This window comes from Crocodylus porosus, unplaced genomic scaffold (assembly GCF_001723895.1).
Source record: "Crocodylus porosus isolate Cpor-Errol unplaced genomic scaffold, CroPor_comp1, whole genome shotgun sequence".
Lineage (NCBI taxonomy): Eukaryota > Metazoa > Chordata > Crocodylia > Crocodylidae > Crocodylus > Crocodylus porosus.
In genome coordinates this window covers 15606928-15628508 of record NW_017728886.1, presented here as the reverse complement: position 1 = coordinate 15628508, position 21581 = coordinate 15606928, and the positions used below count along the sequence as shown (strand labels likewise).

Sequence of the window (21581 nt, the reverse complement as noted above, 5' to 3'; positions counted from 1 at the left end):
ACAGCTGGTAGTATGCGTTTAACAAACCTCTGGTCTAACGCAAAGTTTAGAATCCCGTGGTCCAAAATATGGACTACATGGATTACTATACAGTTATACAACAAGGTCGTATTCTCCTAACAATAAAAACAGCTAGGCTGTCTAAAAAAAAAAAAAAAAAAAAAAAAGCAAACAGATACACTTTTTTTTAGAAGATACTAACACATATCTTAAGCATTTCAACAAGCAACCTGGCCTCAGATTGCAAACATTTAAGTCCTCAGTTTTGAAAGCTGTTCCAAATCCCACAGGTCAACTGTAGTATACCAACCTTAAATGGTTTTGTAAAAAATCCCCTGACCCAAGTCTAAACATGTAAAGTTTCAAGAAGGAACAAGTTTTTTGTGGTAATTAAAAGGTAGACAATACATATCAGATACAGGTTCACTGTACAGGAGCCATAGCGAACCCAGAAAACTGAATAGGAAACCAAAACAGCCCAAATGAGTCACTGTACCACAATCTACTTCCTTACTAATATTATTTTAAAAGTTGCTTATAGGGACTATCAGTTAGTACAGAAAGTTACTAAAAAAAAAATTATCTGTAAAAGAACTGCATAGTGAAACCAAGTTTATGGCTACACAAACAAGTTACAAGATTCCCTGCATGTTTGTAGCTACTTCAGGGCAACCGTCCATATGCGCACTCATCATACAGAAACATGAGGTTGCTTGCCCCTCAGTGACGGTAGGACATTTACCATAAAACGAGAGTGGACACATGGACAGTTATCATGGAGTGGATAATGCAGCAAGCACGCACCCTACCATACTACAAGATATTACATGTAGCTGCACCCTATCAAATAGAAAAGGTTAAAAGTTAGATGAAACCACAGTTATCTTACTTAACTTATTAAGTTATAACTTCAAAAGTTACTGTTGGCAAGAGCTGAATCAACCCTACAAGCTTATAGTTCAGGGGTGCTGTCCCTGGGTCTGATCCGACCTACAAGGCACACAGCACACGCCCATATTGAGACCCATCTGCAGGTCAGATCCAGCCCAAGTACCATCATCTTTCTCCTCCCCCAGCATACCTGATCTGGCAGCTGGGAGGGAAGGGAAAGGTATCCACGGGCAAAAGGAATTTGTTTCAACAAACAAGCAGTTCAAACAAACTGCTATAACTTGTTTCACTTTCAGTAAAATAAAGATATGCATGAATTCTGCTTTAAGTAAAAAAGGGTTACTAGTTACAGAATTAATGATAGGGGAGCTTCATAATTTCAACTAATCATACGAAAACATTTATGTAGGTTTTGTAGGTACAAGCTCTTCAGCATTTCTGCAATTATCTCTCTCTAGTAGTTTTATTAAGCATATGAACTTTAAAGGCGTAAACATTTTGGCCATACAACCTGTATAAACAGTTTTACAGATGTTTTGGGGGATATGATATAAAGTTCATTAGCATAAAGAAATTCAGGAAGAGGATAAAAACATCTTTATACTGACATGGTTTAACTGAAAATCTCTTGTCCCAGCCAAAAATGAGAAACCACAAAACCGCTGGCCTACAGTTAAGGTTGTACAACCACACTTTCTGCACATAACCATCTTCTGCCCGATGGTCCACTAGCAACCATTTTAAATCAGAGAAAAGTTCACTACAGTGCAGTTTCTCTACCGATTTATATCGGGCCAGTAGAGAGAAGGTATTTCCATTGTTGGACATAGTACTGCTGCCTCGTCAGGCATCTTTAGTGTGGAAGGTCTTCGAGGCAAGGTCAGCTTTCTGTTTTACTGGTACAACACCAAACTCAATCACATCTTGGTTCATGAAAATAGCTCACAGGCACTACAGTAAAAAAATAAAATAAAAGTCCCTCCTCCTCCCTGTACAAGCCACTAACTACTGGTTAATCTGCTGACTGAAATGAAAAGCTTAAAGACATAGAGTTGCCTCTTCTTCTCACAAACATTTTAAGCACGTGTATGGGAGCTAGAAAATAGCAGACAGTGACAGAGCAGAGTTACTAGTTTGCCACACTTTATGGTTCCTAGTGGGGACCCTCAGAAAGAAGATAGTTAAATGAAAAGCATAACATATCGCTTAAACCATGTTGAGCCACTGGCATTTTGCAAAACTGAAGTCCAGAGTCTGACAATCTGTATCAGTCTCAGAGACAAATCTTCTTAGAGTCCTGGGGGGAAGGCTGCTGCAGAGGACAGGGAGGACACTGCTCCCCTTGCAGTCTTTAAGGATGAACTGGGAATTAGGGAGGCAACAGATTAAAGGACTAGAAAGTCAGCACTGGAACACACAACAAATAGAAGTGGCATTTATTAGGCAGCGGAGCTGTGGCAACTACAAAGAAATATTTTAGTGTAGCGATGGCTGACAATGTAAGGGGATTCCTCCAGTTAAGACTTCAAAGGAAGGGAAACAGTTTGGTTAAAAAATTCCTTTCCCCCCCTCAAAAATTAAAAAAATTAAGTTTGTTGGGGGGAAAAAAGCTTTAGTGTTGCTTCCTCCCCTTACTTATAGCAGAAAAATGAAATAGAAAACAAAACAGAAAATGTGAAACAGGGAATGGGAACTTTTGCCTTAATACAAAATAAAACTTTTAACGTTCACATATTCCATTAGTGTCAAAGCAACACAGTAGCCCTGATGGTCCAGAAGTGAAACCAGAAGCAAGCACTTCTTTGGGTAGTATCTTTTATGGAACCTCCTACGTCCCTAGGTTCAAGTCAGACAAGACTTCCACAGAATTTGACCTCAGGTCTCCAAATATACTTCAGGTCTTTTTCAGATCTCTGAAAAAACATCACCCTAACAAATCCTTGCCTCTCCCATCTTGCACCAAACCATAAAAAAAAAATATTCGGTCAATTTTATTTTAATTTTTTTTTTTCAAGTAACACCTCCCCGCCCCCCTTCGGGTTTTTTTAGGGAACACTGCTACTTTACTTTGGTAGCTTTTTGTGCCCCAAGATACCAAGCTAACGCCGGACGCGGCAGCTTGCGCAGCTGTTCAGCTGCGAGCCAGAAGCGCTGCAGACAAAGGCGCCTCTCGCCCGGGAAGCGCCCTCGCTCGCAGCCCCCCCGGAAACCCCAGTGCGTGGGGCGCCGCGGTCCCTTCCCGAGGAACTGGAGTCACCGCAGCCGGCTCCCGGAAAGGAAACTCGCCCGGGCTTCGCGGGCCCCGACGCCGCAGCCTGCCTGAATCGCGGGTTTCGGCTGCGGTCGCGGCCTGCGCTGCTCCTCCGGCCCCGCGGGAGCCCGGCCGTTTCCCTCAGCCTCCGGGCGCCGCTCCCCCCACTGGAATACGCAAGCGGAACTGGGCCTCGCGGAGGCCTCGGTCCCCGCGCCCCGCCAGGCCGCGGCCGCCCGTTGCCACCAACACTGTTGCTAAGGGTCCGGCCCAGCCCGACCGGACCCTGCCGCCGCCGCCGCCGCCCACCCGCGGCATCGGGCCGCCCCGCGCGAAACCACCTCAGCGGCAGCTCCGCTCTGCGACGCGAAAGCAGCAGCAGCGATGTCGGGGCAACTCTATCGCCCCAAACAAACAGGAAACACGTCACCACGACCTCACCTCCGCTGGAATCAGCTGCTTCCGGAAGCTTCTCGAATTTCCTCCGTCAGCCCCTCCCTCGGCCCCCGGGAGGCGGGCGGCGGCGCCCCCTGGTGGCGGGCGGCGGCAACAATGTCGGGCGGGACCCTCAGGCTGCGGCTGGGCCAGCCCCCGGGGCTCATGCCCCTCACCCGCTGCACGCCGCTGGTAGGAGTTCCTAAAAGTCCCAGCTCCTGGAGTCACGGGGTTATGTGAAAAATGCAATGTGAACTAAAACAGCTCCACCTAATTGCCTACCTTGGAGCCACAAAACCTGGAGTTTCCAAAGCCAGAAGACTAGGACCACAATCCCTCTCATTATTTAAAATCTCATCGTTTATAACCCTGTTGATCTCCACGCTCTGCACCCTTCCCCCAGCGCTTAGCTTTTGTTCTACCTAAATAATGTCATTCAGAATGAATCTGATCTTTTATTAGACCAATTTAAATTTTAGTTGGTCTAATAAAAGATATCAGATTTGCGCGCGCGCGCACACACAGTGGCATTAATGAGTGGATTGAACCTCTTTGCAACTAGTCATTATAACTGTTATCCTTCAGTTGAGATCATGATGGGACGTCATTGAGCTCCTTTACAGAAGCTTGCAGATGATGCCTCCAAATCAAAAACTATTTAAGTGAAGAGAAACGTACAGCAATGGAGAAGAAAGACTGGGAAGACAACCTGAAAAAGCCACAGGCAGTGTAATCCTGCACCCAAAAGCTTGCAAAGAACTTTTTTCCAGCTGCTCAGTTGGTCTAAAACAGTGATCACCAGTGGTCAACAGGTAGATCCCGGATCCTCTTTTGGTCAATCAGTCCTGGGCTGGGAGAGAGCTGGGCGAGAGCGCATGCACACACCCGCCCTCGCCCCCACAGTCCCAGCAGGTCAATCTGTGGGGAAGGGAAGGGGCGGGGGCTAGCTCAAGGCCCTTCAGTGAGACCCAGTCATGAGCAGGAAAAGGTAAGTAGGGCCCCTGCCCAGCCAGGTGGTGGCAGGATTGGAGCTTGTGGGGGCTTCTCCAGGGGCACGGGATGGGGGCTCTCCCCATCTCTGCAGGGGCAATGGCAGCAGAGGCTGCTGCTGCTACACCTCGAGTCCCACTGCAGCTGGCCACGTGCCAGCATGGCTCAGTTCAGCAGCAGGGACTCGTGTGGGGGTGGGCCTGGCCCAGCCAGGGCTGGGAAGAGCTGGTCATCCAGGGGCACCACATTCATCCAGCCATGGGGGAGGAGAGGGGTGTGGTAGATCCTGGGGTGCCATTTGCTTGCAAAAAGTGATCACCATAAAAAGGTTGGAGAACAGTGGTCTAATATAAAAGGTATCATTCTCAGGCATGGCAGCCACTCGTACCCGCAGGTGTCTTGGCATCGCTGAGACCTCCACCCAGACAGAGCTCATGGCCCCTGACTGCAGGGTACCGGAGCTGACAACTGTGCATAGGGGCACCGTGACTTGAGAGATATGCTCCCTGGTGGGGTCTCTGGAGGGCCGAGTGTGGGAGCTTGAGGGGGAGGTACGTCAGCTACACACCATCAGGGCCCACGAAGATTATATCGACAGCTACCACCAGGCCCTACTCCAGGAGAAAGAAGTAGAGAAGAAGAAGGTGGAGGAGAAGATGGCTACGGAGAAGGCTGGCCACAAAGATCCTCCCGGAGTTACCTGGAAGACAGTAGTCTCCAGATCCAGAGCATGCAGAGCTAGGGCACACAGGAAAACTCCCACGTGGAGGACACTAAGATCACCATTTTTGAAAATGCTAATGGAGCAGTTCTCCCACAGCGTCTCAGGAAATCGAGGGTGTCAGTTGGGGGCCTTGGCTGCCTGCACACCAATGCCAGGAGCATGGGGAACTAGCAGGAGGAGCTAGCCCTCCTGCTCTCTAGTAGGCAATATGACCTGGTAGGCATCACGGAGACCTGGTGGGACTCCTTGTGTGACTGGAGCAGAGCTGTAGAGGGCTACACCCTGAACAGGAGGGAAGGCAGAGGGGTAGCTCTCTATGTGATGGAGCAGTACACCTCTCTGGAGGCTGACATTGCCTCCAAAAATAAGCAGCTTGAAACCCCCTGGGTCAAGCTTCAAGGCAGGGTGAGGTGAGAGAGACCTAACGGTGGGTGTTTACTACAGGCCACCGAACCAAGGAGAGGAACTGGATCTGGAGTTCTCTCAAGAACTGGCAGAGGCCGCGCTTGCAAGGGACTTGGCTGTCATGGGCGACTTCCATTACCTGGACATAGATTGGGAGGAACTCTCAGCTAGGTCGGATCGGTCATGTAGCTTCTTAACTGTAATCGAGGAGCTCTTTCTGACCCAAGAAGTGCCAACCAGAGGTACCACTTTCTTAGACTTGGTCTTGCCCAAAGGAGATGATGGAGTGTGTGTCTTAAGCATTGAGGGTAGCCTGAGCAACAGCGACCATCAAGTTCACTGTCTGCTGCAAGGCTGACAAATCAACTAGAGGACTGAAGTCCTGGACTTAAAAAATGCTAAATTCAACAGGCTCAGAGCATTAGTAGGGGAGGCAGTGCAAGACGAGAAAAGGAAGGCGAATAGGGTGCACAAAGAGTGGTCGTTCCTCAAGGAAACGATCCTTGAAGAACAAAAGAAAACCGTACCCATGAAGAAGAAAGGTAGCAGAAGAGCTGGCAAGCCCTCCTGGCTCAGTAGGGACATTGCAGTCCTCTTGAAAAAGAAAAAAGAGGCGTACACACAGTGGAAGCTAGGGACAGTCCTCAAGGAGGACTATACAACGGTGGTCCGCATTTGTAGGGAAATGATTAGGAAAGCTACGGCGGCAACTGAGTTTAAGTTAGCCAAGGGAGTCAAGGACAATAAGTCCTTCTTTAGGTATATAGGGAGCAGAAAGAAAACAAATGGAAGCATGTGGGGCCCCTGCTTAACACCTCGGATCAGCTGGTGACAGACACTCAGGAAAAAGCTGAACTCCTGACAGCCCACTTTGCTTTGGACCAATGGGAAAGACAAATGAGATAAGGATCACAGGGGGTGTGGTGGGAATGATAGCCTTTCCACTGGATGCTGAGCTGGTGCAAAACTAACTAGAAAAGCTAGACATTTATAAGTCAGCAAGACCAGATGGACTTTACCTGAGAGTGCTGAGAGAGCTGGCTGAGGTCCTTGTGGAACCCCTTTCAGAATTTGTGGCACACAGGGGAGATCCCTGAGGATTGGAAGAGGTTCAACATTGTGCCCATCTTCAAAAAGGGGAAGAGGGAAGACCTGGGCAACTATAGGCCAATCAGCCTAAGCTCCATCCCAGGGAAAATCCTGGAAAAATTCATTAAAGAATCTATGTGCAATACGCTTGTTGAGGGTAAGATTCTGAATAACAGTCAGCATGGCTTCGTCTTGGATATGTCTTGTCTTACCAATCTCATCTCCTTCTATGAACAGGTCTCTCACCACCTGGACATGGGAGAGAAGGTCAACGTTATATAACTAGACTTCCAAAAGGCTTTTGATCTAGTATCCCACAATATCCTTGTGGAAAATTTGGAAGATTGTGGGTTTAACTGCTCAACAGTTCAGTGGGTGGAAAACTGGCTGCGTGGTAGGACCCAGAGAGTTCTCATGAACTGATCTGTGTCATCCTGGTGAGAAGTGGCCAGTGGTGTTCCTCAGGGGTCCGTGCTTGGACCAGCGCTTTTCAAGATCTTTATCAATGATTTGGATGTGCGGGTGAAAAAGTTAGCTGGCCAAGTTTGTGGATGACACCAAGTTATGGGGGAGCATGGCCATGCCAGAAGATAGGCTGCAGATACAAGCAGACCTGGACAGGCTGGAGTGTTGGGCGGACCAGAACCAGATTAAGTTCAACACTCAGAAATGTAAGGTGCTCCATCTGGGGGCAAACAATCCCCAACATACTTACAGGCTCAGTGATGACAATTTAACTTGCACCACAGCCAGAAGGGACCTAGGGGTAGTGATCAACCATCACATGAACATGTGCTGAGGAGGACAAGGTGCATTTCTTGTAAACGATCAAGATTCCATCAAAAAATACCCATCTTCATTATCACCCAACTCCATCCCAAATTTCTCCTAACTAAAACAAGTGACAAGCCCCCAGCTGTTGGTGAATCACTTGGGTCCAGAGGAGGACCAATAGGTTATTCTGACTATTGTGGTTGCTGGTCTCAAATTATTCTATCTGAGCTATTCCTATGTTCAGAAAGTTTTACAGAGACAGGCTAGGATTCTTAAGAGTCCTTCAGGAGACATGCTCGATTTCCAGGGCGCCTAACTTCCTTAAGCCTTTTAGAAAACACCAGCCTCAGTATCCATTAATGTATTAATTTTAATTGCTTGAATATCAGATTTTCTATTAATTTAATGGCTTCAGAGCTCTGCAGCATAAAATTTTCTGATTATCCAGCAAAATAGGAACACCATGGGCAGGAGAGGGAGTTTCGTCTCAGCACTGTTCTAATGGAACTGTGCAAGCAAAACTGCAGCTCAGTCCCTGTCCATTTAGTTCTTCTGCGATTATAGTAGCAAAAAGCTTAATTTTTTTCTTAATTAGGACTTGCCTCGTGAGGGGTAGGTAAGGATATCTGTAGGTGATATCTTTTATTGAACCAACTAGATGGTTGGTATAGACTTATAAAAGTTTTCTAATGCATTTCCATTCAGATCTGGGGAAAAACCAGTCACTCCTGCACAGCCTGTCACATTCCCAGCGCATGTGGCTCTTATGCAGTAAAACCTATGGGGAAAAAGAAGGGAAATGTGATTGTAAAATGAGTGGTTTTACAATGTAATTGCAACACCACAAAATTGGCAGGGGACCTAGTAACAGGTATAGTACCCGCAAGCATTCTTCTTTAGATCGTAAGATCTTGGGAGAAAGGGAAAGTCTCTTTGCTTCTTGTTTAGGCAGCATCTAGTACAGTGAAGCCCTGACTCCTGAATTCTTGTACTTAATAAGTACAACTACAATATCAACGAATAGCTGCAATACTTCACAATCACTTTTGGGAATAAATTAAGTTGTTATAAATTTAAAGCTGCAAACCCCTTTAAACATAACAGATCAGGTTCTCAGCTCCACTACAAACACACTGCTCACCTGTAGCTTCAAGCTCCACCTAATGGTAGGTCCTCAGTCCTTCAACTTGCCATCCTCTCTGGTAGGTGGTTTGACCCTCCAGTCCTTCCATGTGCCAAAATTTCCTTTGGCTTCAGTAGAAATTTTGCGTGTACATGAGATTTAACAGGATTAAGTAATTAATAATTTTCATTACTTGTACAAAAGGCCAGTAGAACTTAATGGGAAATGACAACCTTGCTATAATGTTTAAACCTTCCTGTAGAATGTAATAGATAATTACATCCCTGATATATAATTCTATAGGAAGGTTCAAACACATATAAAACTGTATTGTATAAAAAGGCATTGTATTAAAATGTACATTAAATACTTTAAAATTATATGTGGTTTTAGGATAATTTCTGTGGAACCTACAGCTTAACTCTTGTTATCTTTGTCTCTAGTATATTTGAGAGCTTCTCAGTAAGGGACTATGTGCAGGTTGTAAACAGAGTTTTAGGCTTCTGTAAAGGAACGTATCCTTCTTCAGGACAGTGCTCAGACACAGGATTAACTTCTACTGAAATTAGTTAGACCTAAGTATATAGTTGACATTCTTTTCTAAATATGGTCTTACCTGGGCATGGATAATAGTGACAGATTATCTTTTTAGAAGGGACCTGATATAGGAGCCACATCCTTTGAAGAGCAAAAAAGATGTGGGGTTATATGCTGTTAAATGCTGGATGTCAGGTCCTGGGAGATGAAGTGTGTATTCTTGCAGAGAGCCTCAAAAGGAATGGAGCTGGGGAACTGAATTCATAGTGACATTCTGTAGTAGCTAGCCCATATCTGAGCCACACAGCACAGGATGAGAAAGGAGCAAAAGACGTAGTCAGCTGGTGCTCAACCTGCAGGGCTTGACATTAGTGGGGGCCCTACCCCAGCCTGCTCATAATCATGAACTCAGTTCCACGGTGGAGAGTTTCTATGAGCAGCTTTTCCATTTCCTGCTGCCTGTTTCCTTGTGCCATGGATACATGGCCTTTCTTTTCCTCTTCATCTTCCATACAGCCATTGTGCCCCAGCGACATTAGGGTTGTACAATTAAGCCACCCTGAACATTTCTACATAAGGTAGAATATAAATATAATTATTAGTTATTTTTATCAGCAATCTGCCACTATGCTATGACAACATTTTGATGCATGGTCTTATTTTCCTACTTTGAATCAATGCCAGTGAAGAAATATCTATAACTTTTCCTTGCCTATACTTTGTGCCAGAGGGAAAAGTCTTCAAAAAGACACTGGACCCATGCTGGAATTTTTTAGCTTTTCATAGTTTGGCACTGATCTCTAAATATAACAAGTCTCTGCAATCTATTCTGCTGGAAGTGGCTGTAAGCTGGATGTTCTGAAGTCTGGGAAAAGAAGACTTCCCCAAATGTGTTGTTAGCTGAGAGAGCCTGAGACACTTGGGACAGTTCACTTTGGGGTTCAGTAGCTTTGGGAGGATAGAACAGGGTTGTTTTTAACCTATTATAATCCCTGGAAAATCCCTTTTGTATCAAGTAAGGAAGCCTTCCATTGAAGGAGAGGAGCAGATAAAAGGACCTGCAAGATTTCCATGTTACAATGAACTGAGCTTGCTGTGTTGGTTGGGGGCCTGAGGGCCAAACAGATATTCAGGGGATGGAAGTTGCCTCCATTTCCAAAATATGTACAGAACCTTCCTTCAACCACTTGGAGACCAAGTCCAGTCAATGTGGAACTAGATGATCAAGTCCGGCTCTTATTGCTGAAGCCAAAGACAACAGAGCCATCAATGATGTCACAGGATGATAGCAGCTCACAAGTGACTGTAGAAGCCCTTCCTCCATGCTAGCTACTCCTCCGGGTTAGCTACTCAAGCATCAGGTGAAAGTATCCTTTCATCATAAGGCATAAACCCTTATTACTGTGGGATTAAACTTTTCTGGTGCAGGGCCTTCAGCTCTCACCTGAAACCAGAACAGGTGTTACCCTATGATGAAAATAGTGAGGAACCATTCAATGAAATAAGCTGTGCACATAGTTCCCAGCTTTGTGTATTAATTTTTATGATTTATGTAGGTCAATTATAGTTAAAGCCCAACAGACTCAAAGAAATGGAGCAAGGGGCTACATTAGAGAAGTATTAATATAATACCTCTGACATGGTAATGACTATTGCTTTTCTTGCATGCTGTTCTCGCCTACTGCTTAATGCTTCTAGTTTTTCTATTTACAGCAGTTATTTTTGGAATTAGCAGAGGATAGGAGACTATGTATATCAGAGATTGTTCTTACATCACTTAATTATCGTACAGCTGGCAAAAGTAATTCTGGAAAGTACCATTTAATTAAATACAAGCATTAACTTTTTGTTGATAGCTTATCAGAAACAATTAGATCTGAAATATGGGCAATGTCCTGAACACTTAAGACTCCAAATGGACTCTTAGCAGAAATATGCAAAGTGCAAAATTACCAACTCTCATTTGACAGTCTCCTGAGCCTCTCCACAATTTTTCTTCAAAGCTATCTTTGTTCAGACAGATCAGCAGCTCCTCTTGCATCCAGGTACTTATCCATCTATCCAAGTTCCTTTTGTGATTAGGAGTCTAGATGGAACAGATGCTTATGGAAGCAGCTGAAGTAACTAATGCCAGCCAGCAATGTCCTGTGTTGCACCAAGTCAGCATGGAGCAATGGCAGGGGCTCATCTGATCATGCCTGGCCTACAGACTGCAGCTGGGAAATCACTGCTGTGGATTATCTACAGATGCTGATGGGGACTACCATCTTATGGCAACTGCTCCTTATTCGAGCTATGGACAGCTTCATCAGCAATTATGCTGAAAATTCCATTTTCATTAATTTGATCTATGATTTGCTTTCTTTTCCATAGACCCAGGCCAGATATTAGTTAATTCTATATAGCTTTTGATTGATAGGTAGTATTACATGGAGCATTTGCAATATGTCCTGCAGGACTTTGCCTTCTGCATCAATCCTGATTATGAGCCAGGCTTGGAAATAACTGCAAGTTTCCTGTAATATGAGGTTTGTCAAGTCAATGTGGCCTCCTTTCATTTGGTCTCAGCACCTAGAGTGCCTAACTTTAGTGATGATGTACAGCTACATCAGCTGAGGGTCTGGCCCAATAGTTTTATTATGTATTCAATGTTTACTCCATTTTCCAGGATGTTTTTGGCTTCGGCGGAACTGATGTTTAACTATCCCGTCAGGTCAGAGCAAGAACTGCTGGATGGAGCCAAGCCAAACAGACTGGAGTTTCACTCTCACTCGGGTACCGCTTACTAGCAGAGAAACACAGGCACACTGCCTCTTCAAAGGAAAAGTGCAGGCAAAGGTAAAGATGGGAAACCATAAGGAAGTCTAGTCCTGTGAGCCTAAGAGCACAACCAGGAAGCTAGCAGGACACTTCTGCTACCAAATTATTGTGTGTCATTTGGCTGGTAGAGGGGCTGGGAATTTAGAGGTCAGGCAAGTGGGGCCATGGCTTGTCACCAAAATCTAGGGCATGGATCTCCACTGGTGCCACTTGTCAGCAGCCAACAGCCAGGGGCAAGTGATAGCAGTTAATCCCTGCCATTGTTCACCCTTGCTGCTGCTGAGTCCAAATCCAGCCTATGACAAGAGTGAGTTTGACATTCCTGGCTCAATTATATGCCTAGTTGCCTGTTGAAGACCATGCTAATGCATCTTGCTTATGCATCTGTGCACTATACCTCTCTTCACCTTGCGCCCTTGGGAGCAGGTATGTAGGAGACTTGATGCTAACTCATGATGCTGAGAACTAAGACTGGAATCTTGATTCATCATGAGCTAAAGTGAAGCTTTCGCCTACACTACAGCTTTATTTGCTTGTGGGGAAACAGCCCTATTGAATGATTATTGTCAGTGGCATAGAGAACATGAAGATAACTGGCTTTACCGGCAGTATGGCCAATACCTAAAACAAATTGCTGCCTATAGCCATTGCTTCTAGATCTAAGGAACCACTATATGTTTGGATAAAAAAGCAAGATCATCTGCAATAGCCCCATGGGATGCCTCCCTACTTTCCCAACTATGCAGGGATCCAGACTGATTCTAATTATAACAAGGAAATAATAAAATAATTTGAAGTCTTAAATGTTAAGTCACCTTTCATTCAGTTTTCCTAAGTGCATTCCCAAGTTTTAGTAACAGTATATACCTACAATATACAGAACTGTAGACTGGTATAACTTGACTCAAAATTGAAGTGCAGCCCCCCCTGTGGTAAAGCACACTAGTCATTCTACACACCATCACTGCAGTAAAAAAATAACCCAACCAGAAAGGAGCCATTTTGGCCACTTGAACACATAAAGCCAAACCAGCCAAGCATCTCTGTAGTTACTGAAGATGTTGATATACTTAATTATATATGTACAATTGTATCTGTATGTACACCTAATGTGTATCTAACAACTTTGCTGGATTGAACTGCAGATTTGGAAATGGTGCTGCATCAATCCTTGAAGAAAGTCTGTAGAATTATAGAGTTTCAGCCAGGAAATTCTTCTCCTCCAAATATTAACATTAGAAGAAAGCATTTTTTGAAGAGGGAAAATCTATTCTTTTTCAAATTTCCAAGGGGGTGTATACCTTTGGGTAATTAACATTAGCATTTCTTCCACATTTTCTGTATGCTGCAGTTCAATTAAAAAAACCCACCAAGTATATGCACTGTACATCCACTCTGTCTTCATCTTCTAGATTTCTGAACCAGTGCCAGAAGTTCAATGTATTAAATATACAGGCTTTCAGGCCCTAGCCCTTGAACCATGTGAATTATTTTTAAAAATCCACTCTAAAAACCTACAGAATTCTTTTCCAGTCATTAAGCCAGATTTATATGGGAAAGCAGTAGCAAAATATTACCAGGTGGACCTGAACAGGCTGGAGAATTGGGCACACTGGAACCAGGTGAACTTTAATACTTCCAAGTGTAAGGTGCTCCATCGGGGGGCAAACAACCCTCAAAATACATACAGGCTCGGTGGTGACAGCTTAACTCACACCATTTCTGAAAGGGAGCTGGGGTAATGATTGACCATCATGTGAATATGAGCCATCAGTGCGAGGTGGTGGTCAGCAGGGCAAACGACACGCTAGCATGCATTAACCGATGCGTCTCATGTAAAACTAAGGAAGTATTACTCCCGCTGTACTCAGCACTGGTGAGACCACAGCTGGAGTACTGCGTCCAGTTCTGGGCACTGCACTTCAGCAAGGATGTGGAAAAACTTGAGAGGGTCTGGAAAAGGGCCACCCGTATAATCAGGGACTTGCAAGGCAAATCATATGAAGAAAGGCTGAGGGACCTGGGCCTCTTTAGCCTAAAGAAGAGAAGGCTGAAAGGAGATTTGATGGCGGCTTACCGCTACACATCAGGGGAGTGCATCAGGAGCTCAGTGAACAACTGCTCACTAGGGCACCCCTGGGGAAGACTAGGACCAATGGATACAAACTCTCCAAAGGCCGCTTCAGGCTTAGTACCAGGAAAAACTCCTTCACAGCCAGGGTATTCAGACTGTGGAATAAACTCCCTCCAGAGGTGGTGCAGTCACCCAGCCTGGAGGTTTTCAAGGGGAGACTGGACAGTCATCTCGCGGGGGTCACCTAACCCCAGTTGTCTTCCTGCCTAGAGTGGGGGGGCTGGACCCGATGACCTGCAAGGTCCCTTCCAGCCCCTAACCATCTATGAATATATGAAATAGCAGCTTTCAATACAGTATCAGCACAATTCACAATTGCAAGGAATGAAACAGGCACAGGTAAAGGCAGGGCTGTCCCAGGGGTTGGGGGGCAAATCAGGGCAACTGCTCTGGGCCCCACACTTTGAGAAGCCCTGCGAAGCTGGGCAGTGCGGCCACGGCAACTCTACGCTGCCACCAGTGGCTTCATGTCCAGCTGCTTACCCCCCCCTCCACTATAGATGGTGGCGGCAGCTTCTTGGGGTCTGTGGTGCATGGGATTGGAGCGGGAGTGGGGGCGTTGCCCTGCATGGGCTGATTTGCCTTGGGCCCCACTCCCTGCTCAGATCAGCTTTGGGTAAAGGTAAGAAGGATTTTGAAAATTCCTGTCTAAACTATATAAGGCCGTTTATTTTATACACCCCTGAAAATGCAAGTTTAAAAGACTAAAAGGGTTTCCTTGTGCCCAAATCCAAATAGCCTGAAGACGTGCTTTTGCTGTAATGAAGTTAAGAAAAAAGGATTTTGTTCCAAATCCTAAGCAACAGCTGACCTTGTGTGTATCCCTGAACATGCACACACCGTTTTATGTGCCATTTTATGGTATTTCCATACCAATGAGTAGCACTTATTTGTATTGCAGAAATATCTAGAAGTCCAAAACAAGGATTAGGGGGCTGCTATGTCTGGAGTTGTACATAGTGCTTTTGTAACCATTTCCATATATTGTTTACAAAGGAACTGAGATTGAAAACAATGCATAATCTATGTAGAGAGCTAAATAATGATGTTAATAATGTTTGATTAGATCTTACACAACTGCCTAACAAAAGGTCCCATTCAGAGGGGCTGAAAAGATGCAACCCAGTCTCCCACCACTCAAGAGGTTAATGAAAATGAGCTATTGTTTCCTCTGTTTCACAGGCACAGCAGATTTATTGTCTCAATAGATTTCCATGTGGTTTAGAATCAACAACTCCTAAAGTATGTGCAGCTATTCCAGAGGAAGCACCAGTGTTGTGCACTGCACTAGGATGGCATGAAGTGAGACGGAGGTTTGTTTCCAGCAAGTAGGAAGGGGGCACTGATTTATTCTGGAGAGACTGGAAACAGCTTTTGAACTGTGGTAAAAATAATAAAGCGTCTTAAATGTGTTTTGCAGCAAGTCAATAGAGCAAGAAATCCTGAAACTGCTTTACATGGGATTATGAGGCATCTGATTTAAATATTTTCACCTGCTTCTCCCTTAAGCGCACTGAGTTGGCTTGCACTTTCCTCAAAAAGATTGTTTTATATGCAGTTATGTAGGTGTGTGAGATGCTCTTCAAACCAAATAAATACCTGATGACCCAAGAAGTTTCCAGTCTAGATTAGAGATGGTTTATGACATTATTCTGCTCATTGTTACTCTTATGGATCACATTTATGATTCAGTTCCCCATTTCTGCCCTAGTGATCAATGTGATAGTCCAGGAAGTGATGGCAGAATCAGAGGCATCAAAAAGCCCTGAAAGCCTGGGCTGAAAGTCAAGTTACTGCTGATTCCATCATGAAAGTAGATCCTGTAAATACAGGAATATTTACCTCTACATATGTATGTCCATTAATTTCACATGCACCTACATAATAAACACTCACTTGTCATATTAGCCAAGTATGTAGGAGTTTGCAAGATCAGGGCCCATGTCCCACATGCACTATAATTTTAGTTGAACTCTAAAATGCCTTTCAAGAGAGACTCTTAAATAGTTTCTGATAACTGCATTTTTGCTGACAGGTGATGGCCTCTGCAGGTTAAAAAAAAACCAATGCACCCCCACCAACACAGCATCCATGAGTGTAATATTAGGATTCAGTGGACTAAAGGGATACTTAGATAAGGAAACACAAAGAAGGTACCTGCATCTATCTACTAAAATATAACGTCTTGAAGCTTCCACAGGGGAAGAACTTCTTGTGCTGGTGTTCTGAAAGGGTAATGTTCTTCAGCCACTGCTGGCACATCTCATGCTTCCATTCATAGAAAGAAGAAATCTCTTGTTCTTCCCAATGGTGTAGGGGGCATCATCCAGACATCATCTGGAAAGGGGCTATTACTGACAAGCCTGCTTTTGAGAGTAATACTGGAAAAAAGCTAAATCAGACAAGGACAGTTTGGGTGGATGGTGTGGCTAGGAGGTTAAGATGTTGAAAATTAAGGTTACAAGCTTCATGATAGGCACAGGCAAGTTGGTCCCAGGCTCTGAGATCAAGAAGAAAGAGCCTAGCTACATTGGTCATTCATGTAGACCAGCTCAGAGGCTTCCAACTGCTGGGCCGCAAAATGTTGGCTGCTGGGGCATGACATGAACCCCCCGCTTGGACTCCCATCTGTCCGCCATTAAAGCTGGGTGGCAGGGCAGCCCTAGGAGGGAGGCAGACAGCTCAGTGAGCTCTGTCCTGCTCCCGCTGGTCCGCAGCATAAGAAGGTTGGGAACCACTCTATAGCTATATTGTTCCATCATGAAGTCCTATCTTAGTCCCATGTACTTTCAGCTCAAAAACATTTACTTGGGTCAAACTTCCTGCAAAAGGATCATTTCTACAAAGTTTCAAGAAAACTCCAACTGTTTTATTCGCAAAAGCAGAAATCAATAAAAATATAGATATTCCGATCAGTTCACACACCAGGAAATTTTTTTCTCAATTCCACTGACGTGGAACTGCCATTAAAATAACAAAACGAGCATTTATATCAGAAGCTATTATTCAAATAGCAGTATGTATACATTAACATTTGTTTCAAAAGATTTGCATATAATTATAAATAAGCACAGAACATTTGTTTCATTTCCAACCAAACATTCCAGGCAAACAGGAGGTGGGTGGCATTGTACATTTTTCCATTTTTGTCTCTGCTCTGGTATTTTCACAGTATAGGGAAAGTTTACTGCTGCCCACCAGCATTTCATAAAGTTTTTGGTTTAAATAGGCTAAGATTCAGCGTTAGCTCATTGGACTTCCTAAAATGTTCACTGTGAGTTCCAAAGCACTTTATGGCTAAGATCAGGAAGCTGATGTTAGTTTTGCTTCAGCTGATGCCAAAAATTGTTCCAACTGCTGCCAACACCATCAGGAAATATACTTTATTTGAATTATAGTGCACTCCTAATAGAACTGACATGAGACTGTCTGCTGGCAAATTAGACTTCTGTCAGGGTGAGTAACTCATGAAACCAGGACCAAATACTGCATACCTTACTCTAATCTCTCATTGAAATCAATTGGGTTATTGCACCTGTTCTGTAACCAAAATCAACTTCCAGCTGTTACAGCAAGTGGTAGCATGGATTAATTCCAAATGGGAATATTCTTGTTTCTGAAAGAGTGGCTATCTGTAAAAATCCTGATCTACCTGAAATTGGTGGTGAAATTCTCATTAAGATGAAAGGAGCAAGAGACAAAATTTACTTCCATTTCAGTGAGTTTTAACTATGAAGGACATTTATCCAGCATTACTAAACTGGAGCAAAGAAATGGTTTCAGACAAGTTGCTACCTGTCTTAAAGGGCTCCTTTTGTAATTATTTAATCTCAGCTCAAACTAATTAACTTATTAACCTGAAAAAAATCTCAGAAATTCTGTCTGTGCTCAAAGTGCTATAATTTGAAGAAGGCTATATTGCATTTCTTTTACAGGAAGTGGCTGAATCCATATAGAAAAACTCATCTTATACATAACTACACAACTGCTCTTAGTTTTTTCCCTCCATTATTATGGTACTTTAAACCAACTGCAAAACTGGCCTGAGAACCTGAATAAGCAGGGATGAAATCCTGGCCCCCTCATGTCCATGGCAAATAACATAACTAAGAACCATCTAAAACTCCTACAAGTCTTCAACTTGTCAGGATTTTACACTTTATGGGTAGAAAAATATAGGAAATACTGGGCACATCTCCATGCAACGTTAAATGAGCAGTAGACTAATTCTACTATCCATTCGCATGTCATGGCAAAAGACATTCTAATGCACTAATGTACAATATAATTACTCTACTTACTATGTATTACCATCACTAAAGAGGCATGCACTGGCACTATTGTGCATTGAGATAGTACCTCTTATTACAGGTATTAAACTTAATGCACAGTGAGTACAGCACCTTAATGCACGTGAATGTTCCCATCTCCTTGCCTGAGCCCACAGTGACTGAGAATTAAATACTGAATTTATTAAAGAAACTGAATATTCCTTAGTGGACTAAAAGGTTCTGGTCACTTTTCTTGCATTTTAAGTAATTTCTGCATGTATTTGAATACACATATGTATGAAGTATATTGTTCTCTAGCCTACCCTTGGCTCTCTTCCATTAGTATCCCCAGCAGCTTCTAAGGGGTGTGCATTGGGTCTCCTTATCCAACAGAAGTAGACATTACCAACCATTGTTACATGGCAAGACTCCAACACAGTCTTGGAAATGTGAATATTTAATAGAAAAATGTAATTTGCATTTTACAACATACAAACATGACACTATCAATGTAGCAAATGAATTCAATTGAAAAATAATTTCAAAATAAAGCATTGGGTTATAAAATAAATAATGCTGTCTAAAATAAATGCGCATGTTTTGTTTTTAAGAGACAATCACACTATAACTGCTCTTGTTTGCATCTTCTGAATAAGGTCCATAATTTATATAGAAAAATATACAAGAAACCCAACTTTTTGATAAAGAATATGCTGAGTACGTAACATTTAACATAAATAAAAAGCCTAAAGCAAAACCAAAAAGAAAACTAATTATTTTATTTCTGTACATCAAGACTACAAATAGTATTTTAACACTTCATCTTTTACCCAAATTAAGAAATTATACATTTTATACTGATACTAGTAAACATTTTAAAATCACAGAATTTCCCCCATTTAAAAGGATATTGCTAGTTACTGCTTATTAAATATGAAATCCAGGAATAGTAAAATAATTTTAGCAATAGAGATGAGCAAGACTCTGATGGTAATTTTTTTTTCTTTAAAGATCAGAAGGGATACACTTGTTTATGTTTCTTATGGCTTGAATTAGCATTATTTTTAGCTGAATGCAAATTATATGTGAACACAAATCTTGACCCAGTAATGTGCCTATTATTAGAGAACTAAATCCCCCCATCTGAAACCAGTTTTTCCCCTGGCAATCAAATTATGATAAGCAGCATGTTCCCATCTACTTGCCTGAGCAAAACTGCTAAGACCAGACGGATGTGAAAGCTGCTTATTGACAAAAATAATGAATCAGACTATATTTTATGGAACATGGCATTTAGAATGGAAATAAATGATAAGCAGAAGGAATGTGAACACCGCAGGCTTCAGATATAAAAGATAAAGCCTGATACTTTGGTTCAAATAATTTTAATAGTTGTTACAAGTATATTTTTTCCAAAGTCATGACTACTGTATGTATTGAGTATGTCACAGGAGTCTGATACATAAAAAAAGAAGTCTGTACAGGCACTAAGGAGAGACAGAAACAGAACAGAGAAAGCATGGACAGTCGCATCTGTTTATGACAGTGCCCAACTGATCATGACGTAGCAAAAGGCAGAACTTAAAAATAAGCATGCGAAACCCATTTCTGGAAGATATTCCAGAGAGCCCAAATAAAAGCCTATAAATGTTTCATCTCAGTGCCTACCCTCTTAAGCGAAGGTAGTATTAAACAATTCTAATTCATCTTAATAGCAACAACTAATGTTTGTAAACAGTTCTACCACATGAGAAAAGATGTGGGGTCATCAGTAACAAGCAATCTCAACCTCTGAATTCTGGGACATTTCCACACATCTTTTTCCCTCTAAAACTTATTACAGGATGTTAGCTCTGTTTTATCCCAATGTGCTGCATTGTACACAAGTTTATTGCCAGCTTGTGGATTTATTTATATTTGAACAGCACAAAGCCAAAGCTTCATCTTTGGTTAATTTCACGGAGATGTCACTGTTCTTTAAATGTGCTCTTTCTTGGCATAAACACACAAAACAGCCACACTGCACACAGCATTCATTATTTTGAATCATAAAGCAGTGTCAATGTAAGGTTAATTAATGACAGCTAACAAACAAACTGTGTTTAAAAATGAAACCCATTTGGGGGCAACTGGTAAGAAATGAATGCTGCAGAAACCTAGATGGAGTTGTCTTTAATCTGCTTGGGTACGGGTGCTGCTTTTGAAGTAGGCACTGGTTAGGTCCTCTGCAGAGCATCTGATTACACCTCAGCTTGACTCAGCTGAGCTCAAATCCAGCAGCACATTCAATGGCATATAGAAGCTTGCTCCGCATAAGGTTTTCATCATAAAACTCTGGAAGCTTCAGCAAGTTCATGCAGGTACTGGCTGTGGGAAGCCTGTCCAGATCAGATCCTCCATTGTGAATGCAAAATGCAGGATATAATTCCTGGAAAATAGTAACAGGAAAGAAAAAGAAAAAGATCTATGTATACACAAGCTAAAACAGGTACTACTACAATCAGCCTAAAACTTTTAGGAAAAAAGTAACTGCCATTAAAATCTGTATCAGTGACATTTTGAAAAGACATGTTCTTTCCTCGGTTACCTCAAAAGACCCTCTCCCTCCAACGTCTGTATAGAAGAACATTCATGGTCATTAAGCCACAGAAAGTAAGGCTGGTTCACCTACTCTTAAGGAAAAAAAAGATACTCCAATTGTTCACAGAGCATTTCTGCAAAATATTGTCTTGTATAGAAACAGTAAAGCATGAAATAGAAAAATACAGGTGCATGCAGGAAATAGTACTCATTTACTTCCAATAACATATTGATTTACAGTAATTGTAGATTAATATTAATCAAAGGATCTCCTTACAAAAGCTCCCACAGGTCTGGAGACCAATCATTTTCACATCATTATAGAATTAAACAGATCTTGTTGTTGGGCACCGAAATTTCCGAGCACCCATAATGCCCTACTGAGCACTGGTGATACAGATAGCCCAGCAGGGGCTGTGCTCCTTTCTGCAATGTGCAGCGTTAGCCAGAGCCAGGTACCAATGCCTCGAGTGCCTTTGCTGCTGCACCATGGGGGGGGGGAGGTCCACACACCCCTCCCACCCTCCCCACAAATGCCACACCCACACCCTGCCCCC

The 21581-nt window shown here is 43.1% G+C and overlaps 2 protein-coding genes across 2 annotated transcripts in view; both read right to left on the bottom strand.

The window, feature by feature from the left end:
* DNAJB6 (DnaJ heat shock protein family (Hsp40) member B6) overlaps positions 1–3592 on the bottom strand; it is an 80321-nt gene extending 76729 nt beyond the window's left edge. The window contains exon 1 of the mRNA XM_019530596.1: positions 3484–3592. The gene's annotated coding sequence lies outside the window, so the exon portion shown is untranslated. The remainder of the gene's footprint in view (positions 1–3483) is intronic.
* A 15293-nt stretch (positions 3593–18885) lies between these two features.
* UBE3C (ubiquitin protein ligase E3C) overlaps positions 18886–21581 on the bottom strand; it is a 107550-nt gene continuing 104854 nt past the window's right edge. Inside the window, exon 23 of the mRNA XM_019530583.1 lies at positions 18886–20872. Coding sequence (XP_019386128.1) covers positions 20702–20872 — 171 coding nt within the window. The 3' untranslated portion in view covers positions 18886–20701. The remainder of the gene's footprint in view (positions 20873–21581) is intronic.